At 40.0% G+C, this 11,883-nt stretch overlaps 2 protein-coding genes across 2 annotated transcripts in view; both read right to left on the reverse strand.

Annotated features, from left to right (window-relative positions):
* LPCAT2 (lysophosphatidylcholine acyltransferase 2) overlaps positions 1–11,883 on the reverse strand; it is a 103,626-nt gene that overhangs the window by 24,813 nt on the left and 66,930 nt on the right. The window lies entirely within an intron of this gene.
* Positions 6,381–7,121, reverse strand: CAPNS2 (calpain, small subunit 2). The gene has a single exon (XM_006882523.1). The coding sequence runs from the start codon at positions 7,119–7,121 to the stop codon at positions 6,381–6,383; it is 741 nt and encodes a 246-aa protein (XP_006882585.1).

Genomic DNA, 11,883 nt, shown 5'->3' on the forward strand with positions numbered 1-11,883 from the left:
AAATTAAAACTACAATGAAATACCATCTCATACCAACAGCAGTGGAAAAGCCTAACAGGACGGCAAGTAATAAATGTTGGAAAGGATACGGTTGGATGGGAACCCTCATACACTGTTGATGGGATTGTAGAATGGTATAATGACTCTGGAAGACAGTTTGGCATTTCCTCAAAAAGTTGAACATAGAAACTCTGCATGACCCAGCTATTCCATTACTAGTAATATACCCCAAGGAAATGAAATCTGAGACACCAATAGAGATTTGTACACCAATGTTCATAGCCATGTTATTCACATGAAAACAAGATTCATGCAAGAACATGAAAACAGCTCAAATGTGCAAGCACAACTGAATGGATTGAGAAATTATGCTACATTCATATAATAGAATACTATGCAACACTCGAGAACAATGATCTCAAAAAATACAACATAACTTGGGAGAGATTGGAGAGCATTATGCTGAGTAACCTAACTCAGTATCATAAGGGCAAATACTGAATAAGAACATTATTGTCAAAATAGAAGGATACCGAGTAAAATGTGTATGGGAATCCAAAGGAGGAAGAGATAGGAACAGTGGGTGAGGATGGCTAGGAGTGAAATCACAGAGGTACACAATTTGGCAGGTGGAGAGAGGGGTGAAGGAAATGGAAAAGATCTGATGGGGACCTGAAAAGACAGGGTAATGGTGGGCAGAGTCCAATGGTGATTAAAAAATTTATAAAACATAACGAATGGGAATGTTTGTATGAAACACAACGTGAATGAAGAATAGTGTGAAACACAATGTATACAAACTCTGTAAGCAAACCAATATAAAATAAAATTTTTTTAAAAGAACAAACTATTATTTCTTTCGTATCTTAGAGTTAGTATTTGTTGGGAGGTGGAAAGAGGAAGGGATTTGTTGATCCAAAGCTATGAGTGTTCAGAGGAAAGAACTTTTACAATCAGCCATAGAGGAGAAACGATATACAGTACAATGTCAGGGCATTTCTGAGAACACAGGGTGGAGGGGAAAGTCCTTTGTGAACTGGTGTGTGTGGCATCGAGGGTAAAGGTGGTGGTGATGGAACAACAAACAAGAAAGTGGAGGCTAGTGAAAGCCAGCTTCCTGCCCTTCCATTTTGGCGCTAAAATTCCAGGAGATGATATTGTTGTTATTGTTGTTCTCAAGTCAATTATGACCCATAGTGACCCTATGAACAGTAGATCTATCCTGTACCATGCTCATCACCTCTGATACACTTGAGCCCATTATCACAGTCACTATGTCAGTCCACCTCGTTAAGACTTTTCCTCTCTTTTGATGATCCTCCATCTGTCCAAGCATGGGACAGGTCCCTACTAATAACAAGTGCTAAGTATCTGTGATGAACTTTCTCCAAGACTTATTCAGTACTGAATTGGAAAAAAATATTTGGCAATACCATCTCACAAAAGGGTCTCATAACAGGTTTTCCAAATACTACAGAGCTGCCATAAAGAAAAAACTCATAATCCAATCACAAAATTGACAAAAGACTTCTCACAAAGGAAGACATTCAGATGGCCAAAAGACACACGAAGAAATGCTCAAAATCACAGGCAATAAGAGAGATGCAAATAAAAAACACAATGAGATGCCATCTCACCCCAGGAGCAGTGGCTGTTCGAGAGGATATAGATAGGACTGAAATTCTCATATGTTGTTGATGGGAGATTGTAAAATGGTACAACCACTCTGAAAGGGAGATTGACATTTCCTCAAAAAAGCTGAACATAGATATTCCATATAACCATCCCAGTGCTGGGAATATACTCCAAGGGATATAGAAATGAGACACAAACAGAGATTTCTACACCCAAGTCCACAGCAGCATTATTCACAATAGGAAGAACAAGGAACTAGCCCAATATCCATCCACAAAGAAATGGACTGAAAAAGTTTCATACTTATTGTCCAACTTTGAAATGCTTAGGAAGCAATTAAAAATAGCATAGCTTGGATCAGGAGCACCTTAGGTTTCATACGAGTATCTTTCCATGTTAGTACTTTGGCAGTACTTAACGACAGATTTGCCCAGTGCAGAAAAAAAAAAATTAATTTCTTGACTCTTGCTCCTATATAGGTGGTAACTGTGGATCCAAGCAAAAGGAAGTCATTGACAAAGATACTTTTCAAAACCATATGTGATAGTTTGCCATATGTCAGTATGTTGTTGTTGTTATGTGCCGTCAAGTCGCTTGCGACTCATAGTGACCCTGTGTACAACAGCCCTAAACTCTGCTCTGTCCTGTGCCAATCGCCCTGTCTCTGACACACTCATCCCAATTACCCCAGTCACTGAATCAATCCACCTCATAGAGGGCCTTCCTCTCCTGTGCCTGCCCTCCACTCTCCCAAGCATGATGTCCCTCTCCAAGGATTGGTCTCTTCTTACAACATGACCAAAGTATGTCAGATGAAGCTTCAGAATCCTTGCCTCCAAGGAGCAGCCCAGTTTAACCCTCTCCAGGATGTCAGTATACACTCCAGGAATTATTTAAATGAATTAGGTGAAAATTCAGAGCAGAAAAAAGAAACAAAAACAAACCCCTGGGTATTATCAGTTTCTACCTGCTAGAAGAGAGTAAGAGTGGCATCTAGTTCCTAAACAACATGCCTCTGGAAACTCTATGAACTTAGAGAAACAATGATAGTTATAGAAAGGCTTCCAGTCTTTTATTCATAGGGTTGCTATGAGTCATACTTGACGACAATCAACAACAACAACCTGCTAGAAAAGAGTCTTACTAGTAGTACTTCTATCTGAGGAGCAACCAAAAACCAAAATGAAATACCTAAAAACCTCTAACTGCCAGTTAGTTAACTCTGACTCCTTAGAGATCCTACAGGACAAAGGAGAACAACCCCATAGCATTTCTGAGGGTGTAAATCTTTTAGGGGCAGACTGCCCCAACTTTTCTCCTGAATAGCAGCTGGTAGATTTGAACCAACAACCTTTCAATTAGCTGCTCCTTTGTAACCCATTGCACCACCTGGATCCCTTCTTGAGATGCAAGTAGTAGTATACTTAACCTTAGTCCAAATGTAAATAGTTGTCTTGACTTTTGTAAAACATTTAAAAATGAAATGAAGGAAGGATGTGTGGTTATACTGTCCTTTCCACATTCACCATGTGGAAAGGCTAAATCATAACCCAATTTCCTGAGACCTTAAAAGACATCTTGGCAGCTTTCCCCTCACCTGGCAATTCTCCTACACCCTTGCTTTATGTAAGCAGGCCTCTTCCAAAATAGAGATACTAACATTAATATGTGGCTGCTGGCAGCATCCCCACCATTTCTATAAGCACACCTGGTCCAAACAGCACGCCAGGCCCAGCTTAAATGACAAGTCCCCTGAGGAAAAGGACGTGAGCTCCACACTTGGCCCAGTCTCTATGCACCTGAATCAGATACACTGGTGTTTCATAAATATTAGATGGTGATGATGGTGAATACAGAGGCCAAAAGCTAAAAGGCTGCTAACAGGCCAGTTACACAATTTCTACAGCTACAACTTTCTTTGAAAGGAGTTGGTCAGGAAAGAGAATTTCTCTTTCAACTCATGACACATCACCTTTCTGCATGGACTTTCCAAAAATAGCCTGCAGGAGAGGGAAGGAATTAAAAACCAGACAGGCAGGGGAGGTGGGAACTAATTAAAAAGCAGGAAGATGAACTGAGCACTCAGGAATGTATTCTCACTCCCCCGAGTCCACTTCACCCTGGGATTCTGGTTTCTGCTCACTGAATAATGTTGCTGTTGTTGTGTGTGTACCATAGAACCGATCCATGGCTGACCCTCGGGTGAGTTTTCAGAGGCAGTTAATTGCATGGGAGGAGATGGCCCATCCTTCTCCTGTGGAGCTGCTGGTGGCCTTGAACTGCATGCCTTCAGGACCCCAGAGATAAAAATGGCAAAGCCAAGCTAAAGACTGGCTCCTGATATTCCTATCTTCCTTCTGAGAGCTAGCAGTATAGATAGTCCCTGGGTTAGAAATGTTTGACTTACAATTTGCCATTTAAAGCCATGTAAATCTGCCTTCAGTTTGAAAAGACTTCCCTTGGGTGGAAAAACCAAACGATTAGCCACAAGTCACAGAGACCCTACATCAAATTTCTGAGGTGATAAATCTTTCAGCAAAGAGAATGCTTCATTTTTCTCTTGAGAAACTGTTGTTATGTGCTAGTGAGTTTGAACTCACTCAAAGCTGACCCTCCAGCAGGTTTTCAGAGGCTGTAAACCATGCAGGAGGAGACTGACCATCGTTTTCTTGAAGAATAGTTAGTGGATTTGAGCCACCTACCTTTGGACTGGCAGTACAACTCCTAATCCTCTAGGACACCAGGTTCCCCAGTCGTCCACCAGTGGTTCTAGTAAATGAAAACTGCTCACCTTGCAGTAAGCAGAACTACACGTAACCCATTTTAACCAGGGCATCTTGAACCAAGCCCTCACTCAAAAGTCACTGCCACTGAGTATATTTTGACTCGCAGAAAGCCACCATTTAACATAACAGAAAGATTTGGATTTCCCAGGCCATAAATCTTAACAGGAAGATAATGTCCATCTTTTTCCCACAAAGCTGCTGTTAGGTGGTGGTGTTAGGTAAGTGCTGTTGAGTCGCCTGTACCCATAGTGACCCTATGTATAGCATCTCCGAAGCCTGCACCGTCCTGAGCCAGTCTCATTGACTCCAGAATCCCCAGTCCCACAAGGCCACACAGGGATTCAAACCACTGGAGATGCTACTAGAAACAAATCATTCATTACAAATACCTTCACTTGCTATGCATGCAGCCAGCTTTTAAAGCACTGAGAGAGGGCTTCAAGTACTTTCTTGCACCAGACTCAATGTCAGTGAGTGGAAATAGTTTATAGATAAGAGCCCTGGGAATGGTCTGGGTAAAAGCATTCAGCTGCTAACCAAAAGGTCTTCAGTTTGAATCTACTGGTCAATGCCTAGAGCAAAGAGGAGGCCGTCTGCTCCCATAAAAATCTACAGCCTCGAGGTTACCAGAAGCCATTCATCTCAGGGCCACTGTCAATCTTTGTCTTAAATCAGGCTAAGGCTGCACCTGTTCTGATTCATCTTCAAATTCCCCTTGGGGTCTTGACTGTCACCCACAGACTCCCTGTAGTGAATCTCTTAGCTCTGCTTTACTCGCTCCTGAGTCAGAGTTGAGAATCCTGGGGACTGTCTTACTTTAAAGCAGTGGTTCTCAATCCTGGGAGCTCATTAGAATCACCAGGGGAGCTTAACCATCAGTATAGCCGAACCCCCATCTCTGAAGATCTTAGTTCACTCACGTCTGGGTCGGTGGGAGCATTCCTGGGACCCTTAAAGGGTTCTTTCAGAGACTCTACATTGTAGGCAGAGCAGAGAACAACTGTAATAAAGTAAGCAATGTTTGTCTTTCTAATGCTTTATATCTGTCCGATATTTTATTTAAACTTTGTTTACCTTTATTCTGCCTGTAGTTTTCCAAAAAAGGAATAAAAGACTTTTCCATCCTCCAAGCTGGGCAAGACATGACAAGAGCTGGCTAATGAGGGCTGGGCATGTCTGATTTTGTCGGTAGTACACATAAGAGATATGGCTCATGGAAGCAACCAGAAATATCTTGAACTAGAGATACACCCTTCATTCCCTAAAACTCTCATTAGTAATATAGCAAAACAAAACAAAAGTGCTATATGCTTATTTACTCTTTTTCTTTTTACTGGAGAAATAAAACTACAGACTTCGAGAACCTGCTTACTTCCTATGTCTAAAGCTATTTCTATATGATTCAATAGGAAGCTTTCCTGGAAAACACTTCATATTTTTAACAGAACAGAAAGACCAGATGTGAGATTAAGAAAGAAGGGGTAAAAAAAAAGGATTTTTAACTCCCTTTCTCACTTTTTATAAGGGAAAAATACTATCTCTTGAGTGCTTCCTTGATTTACTCCAGGATTTTTTTTTTAAGAGTTCATTCTTAACAACAAAGTTCCTACTTCTTGGACTTAATTTACAACAACAAACAAGCAATCACTAAATATCTTCCCCATTAGAGTCCACCTGCAAGCTTCTCCCCTCCTCCCGAATCCTCTCTCTCTCTCTTTCTCCAAATCTCTGTTAAAATAGTATCTCAAAATGCTGAAATACAAACCACACAAATAACTTCTCATGAAAAAGCTTTTTTAATTAAGTAGCAAAGGGTGTTACAAGAAGCAGGCAGAGCTGTGACGGGCTGACCAGCAATGGCAGTCCTTGGATGGTAGGTATCAGCCACCTTGCAGAGGGCACCACTCGGCTTGTAGAAATCACGTTGTCCAGGGCAGGCGGGCCTTCTCAGTGCCGGCCTCAGGAATACATGGTCAGCTGCAGCCATTCTTGGATAGACACCTGAATGAGGCCATCGGCATCTCGATCCAGAGACTTGAAGGCACGAAACATAGCATCCAGGCGGACAAGGCAGCTGATGAAGTTGTTAAAATCCATACTCCCATCCTCATCAGCATACCGGCAGACAACCATTTGGTAGAGATTTTCGTGTAGCTTAAAGCCCGCTGCCTGCAGAGCCCCTCGCAGCTGAGAACTTTCCAGAGCCCCAGAATGGTTGCTGTCATATTGCTTGTAAATACATTGCCATTTCCTGATGTTGTTCCACAGATACTTAAATTCTTCAAAGCCCAGCTTTCCGGTTGTGTCACTGTCCATGACCGAGACAATACTCCGGCACGTGTCAAGAGTGAAGCCATCAGTCTTGAGATCTGGGTGTTTAGCAAGGACCTTGTTGAGAATATGCATCAGGTCAGTGGCACCCACCTCCATGTCAGGCCCGGCCAGTTGCATAAATTGTCTCCGAAACCGCTTAACTTCCTCGCTTTCACTGGCCTCTACATTGGTGAAGTGCTGCTGAGTGGGTGGTGGTTCTGGGGTGTACTGAGCGGCTGCAGCCTCGCTGATAAAATTCACAATGCCTCCCACGATCCCTCCAATATTTCCTCCTCCTGCTCTCCGACCACCTCCTCCAAGAAGGCCTCCAAGCGCTTCTCCAAGACCACGATCGGCCCCTTCCAACAAAGCCTTTGCCAGAAACATGCTTGCAGGTCAATGAGCAAGTGTACAGTCTGTTAGAAGTTGGAGTCGGATGGCGAGAACTGACACGGAACGCAGGTAGCTCATGTGTGGAAGAACTGGCTTTTCTGTACCTGCCCACACTGTACCACACCCTACGTGAGATTTCTCATCTTAGATCTGAGCTGCCTGGATTCCCTTAGGTCTTAGCACCTGTCATCTTCAAGAGGGCTTGGGTAAAATTGTTCTCCAACTGTCTTGACAAATACTTATAAATTACAGCATGGATGACACCTTCAAATACATATTAATTTTTAAAAATATTGAAAATTCTATAGCTTAAGGATATGTTGTTGTTGTTTTTATGTACCATCGAGTCGCTTGCAACTCATAGTGACCGTATAAGAGCCCTGAATACATATTCTCTAATTCTTCATTATGCCTGGGAAGTTTTCCTCTAGTAATTCTTCCACAACTTTTTCAGTACCTTTACTTGCTTCTTCCTTTTCTGGGATTCCAACGATATGCATGTTATTTTTCTTGATGGTGTCCCACATTATTCTTAGGTTTTCTTCTTTTTCCTTCATATAAGAGCCCTAAGCCCTGCTATATTCTGTGTCAGCCTCACTGTCTTTGACACACCTACTCCTATCACCCCAATCACTGAATAGATCCATCTCATCGAGGGTCTTCCTCTCCTGTGCTGTCCCTCCACTCTCCCAAACATGATGTCCCTCTCCAAGGACCTGTCCCTCCTTGCAACATGCCCAAAGTATGTCAGACGAAGCCTCAGAATCCTTGCCTCCAAGGAGCCGATGAAAATAATGCTTTATGAAAACGATACCAATATGCTGAGTGAAGAAGAGGTTGACCATCAATGAGATGCACTGACACAATGACCGCAACAATGGGCTCAATCACACCTATTACTGTTAGGATGGCACAGGAGTAGGGAACATTTGATCACATTGTACACACAGGGTTGCTATGAGTAAGAGTTAACCCAGTGATATCTTAGAGTATAACAACCCTTGATGACATATAGATAGCATATAGATTCAGACTCCAAGTCCTCCAAAGGTCTATGGAGGCTTATTGATAAAATGAAGGAAAAGTGATAATGAATTAATGATGGGATGATAGCATCTGGGGCTTTACTTTCTAATATGCAGTGATGATAATAATAGCCTCCTGTCTACTTACAAAAAATTCATTATGTATCAGGATGTGGGCTCGGCTCGGTATCTAGGACACAAAAGTAAACACATGGTATATTCACACAATGGAATACTATGCTGCATTGAAAAAACAAGGAACTCATGCAATATTATTCAAAATGGGTGATGCTGGAGGACATTATGCTGAGTGAAATATCTCAGTCACAAAAGGACAAATACTGCATAGTGCCACTGTTGTAGAACAGACTGACATCAGGGTTGGGGTGAGACTGAGAAAAATTGGATAAATTATGTATACTGCATTGCAACAGATAAGGGAGAGAACAGTTTAAAAGCGAAATATGACTGGGTATTATGGTTATGACAAGAGTTCAGAATGAAGGTTGCATAGTGTAGTGTATGGGGTTGAGGGGGATGTTGTATACCAATGAAGGAATTTTTCTTTTCAAAGAGAAGAGCGAACTGGAAGGGGATGGGGTGGGCAGGGAAAAAAATGCAACAATGAATGAATGGAAAACCAAAATTTCTGTATATGCTCATTAAAATTAATAAAATAAATTTTTTTAAATTAATGCAACAAGATTGATGTTGTCAAGGAACAAGACAACCCACAGTCAATTGACTATAAAAATAATCTGAAGTTATATGTGCCTATTTCTACTCTTAATACGAATCTATTATATTTGTATATAATATGTTGTGACATCTGAGTTCCATAGGATTCTTCAGAAAGATGCAAAAGTGTTCCAGATAAGGAAAGAAAAATATGGAGAAGTTACATTACTTATCCAAAGTCACAGATGTAATACTTCATACTGTATTATTCAACCGTATGAATGTCCAAATGTCCGTGGATAGCACAACTAGTTTTCAATCAGCTGTTAACCTAAAGATTCATGTCAAATTCACCCAACAGTTCTGATGAAGTAAATCACAGTGATCTGTTTCTTAAATATTACAGTCAAGGAAACCTTATGGTCAAAGACATCATGTGGAGCAGCTCTCCTCTAGAGCATATGGGTTTGCTATGAGTTTGCTCTGATGACAATGGACTTTTGTTTTCTTTATTTTCGTGCCCAAAATGAGAAGCAATGAATTCTGCTGAGGCCCAGGAAAGGAGAGCACTTACTTACAGAAAAGACAGTGTGTTGGCTTGACTACAAGTTAAACTTTAGTTCTCCAAATAGACAAGGTATATAGAAAGACAGTATGGTAAAATCATAGAGGAGTTAGCCCATGTTCAAGAAGATAAGTAGCCCAATGTAACTAGACTCCATCACTGGACACAACAGAAGATTAAAAACAGAAAAGAGAAGAAATTCTACTTTGACAAGCACTGTGGCAATTGGACAATTAAAACAGACTTTCAAGGGTGGGGGAAGAAGAATGAACTGGGGAGGAGGGTAGAGAAAATAGTGCAACAATGAATGAATGAAAACCCCAAATCTCTGTAAATGTTCATTAAAATTAATAAAATTTCATAATTAAAAAAAAAGAAGAAATTCTATTGGCAAGGGCTCTGAACTGCCCTGTGACGCAGGTAATTGCGAGAACCACTCAACTGTGAAATCTAAAGGGGATTGTGTGAAATTATTCTGTGACTATAAACCTCAGAATGGAGGAGAGTTTGTTGTTGAGTTGTTATGTGCTGTTGAGTTGCCTGTGACTTGTAGCCAACCCTATGCACACCAGCTCTGAACCCTGCTCTATCCTAAGCCAACCTCACTGTCTCTGACACACCTGTCCCCTTTTCCTCAATCAATGAGTTGCTCCATCTCATCTAGGGTCTATCTTATTCTAGCTATTATTAGAAAATGAGAATTAGCTAAAGCACCCTCCTCTGTTTAGGATACTGAAGCGGTGTCCTGCCTCCTGGATTACTCAGAGTTTGTGTAAAACTCTTTGATGACTGGCTTTATTTCTCATGAGTACAATGAAATGGTCTCTTTGAAAACAGAACATTCTTTCCTAAAACATACCAAAAAAGCTATCTCAAAAGAACAATATTAAAAGGAAAAATAAAGAACAATATTCCTTTTAGGGGATCACAAAGGGCCACATGGCTGCAGACAGATTAAAATCCATTTGTATAAGCTTCTCTCAGAGGAAATGACACAGGTTTTGTTTTTATAATATTGCACATTAACTTGATATCATCCACTGTCATATAAAATAAGTATCCTTAGGTCTATCTGAAGTGTTTTTGCTGAGACTTAAATCCAATTCCTCTCATTTATTTTCTGTGAAGATGGAGGACATTTGGCTAACAGTTTCTCATAAGCCAGCACAGAATAAGATTGTTATTAGATTAACTAAGCTTTTCTTCTCTGGGCCATTTAGTCCTAAAGTTATTTATTAAAACATTAATATCAACTTTAGTTGCAATTTCAGGGAACTGTACTGTCCACATTTGGAGAAACCAGCTGGATGAAGAGAATTATCTGATGGATAATTTAACCCCAATTTTAAGAGCTATTAAACTTAAAAATTTAATAGTGGTATTCTATATTTTCATCAGCATTCTTTATAAAACCATAATTGCGGGGCGGGGAGTTCAAACCAAAATACCATCCAACTAGTGAGTAAAATGACAAAACATGGTATATCATGCACTATTTTTTAGCAATAAAAAATGAAAAAATATGAACTCTTCAATGTAATTAATTTTTTAATAAAGCACAATGTATGATAATGATTGTATGAAACACAACATGAATGAAGTGTGAAACTCAATCTACACGAATTTTGTATGCAAACCAGTATAGAAAACAGTATTTTAAAAATACGAACTATTGATAGGTGATAATACCTCGATGAACCTCATAGGCACTATGCTAAGTAAGAAGACAGACACAAGAGACCATATGTTTTATGATTCCATTAACGTAGAAATATCTAAAAGGGCAAATCCAGAGAGGAAGAAAATAGATTAGTGGTTGCCCAGGGCTGCAAAGTGAGTGATAGGTTGACAGATAATTTTTGTTGAGGGCTGGTGAATGATAGGGTTTATAGTTAAATGGCATAAGAGGTCAATGAGGTGATAGAAATGTGCTAAAACTGAATTATGGTAATGTCTATACAACTTGATAAATTTATTTAAAAATGACTGAATACGATTGGGTGGGCGCATTATATAATATGCAAAAATATGCCTCAATGAGAGCTCTTTTTTTTCAAAAGTAACCAGTAAATAAATAACAAAAGAAAAATAAACCCCAAAAAATTGTTCATCAATGACTGAATATATTTTTTTAAAAAGAAAGTGAACTAGTGAACTCCAATGAGGGAGTTTTTCTTTTGCTTTTCAAGGAGAGGAGCAAACGGGGGGGCGGGGAGAAGGGTGCAACAATGAAAGAATGGAATCCCCAAATCTCTGTAGATGTTCATTGAAATGAAAAATAAACAACCTAAATTAAAAAAAATATACTTATTCCTTTCATTTCCATAAAATGAAAATGGTTGCCTATAACAAAACTATGAGAATAATCTTGGCTTAGCATTTATAAATGTAGATTTTAGGAAGTATGTTATTGCTAGAGAGTGCAGGAGGGTCAGTGTGAAAAAGGAAGACCCCAACAAGATAGGTATAATATAGTGACTGTAGCAAT

This window comes from Elephantulus edwardii, unplaced genomic scaffold (assembly GCF_000299155.1).
Source record: "Elephantulus edwardii isolate Elephantulus edwardi_28Jun2011 unplaced genomic scaffold, EleEdw1.0 scaffold00021, whole genome shotgun sequence".
Taxonomy (NCBI): Eukaryota; Metazoa; Chordata; class Mammalia; order Macroscelidea; family Macroscelididae; genus Elephantulus; species Elephantulus edwardii.

Bases quoted from the DNA above. Each gene is read 5' to 3' on its own strand.
- CAPNS2 (XM_006882523.1), bottom strand. From the start codon at position 7,121: ATGTTTCTGGCAAAGGCTTTGTTGGAAGGGGCCGATCGTGGTCTTGGA.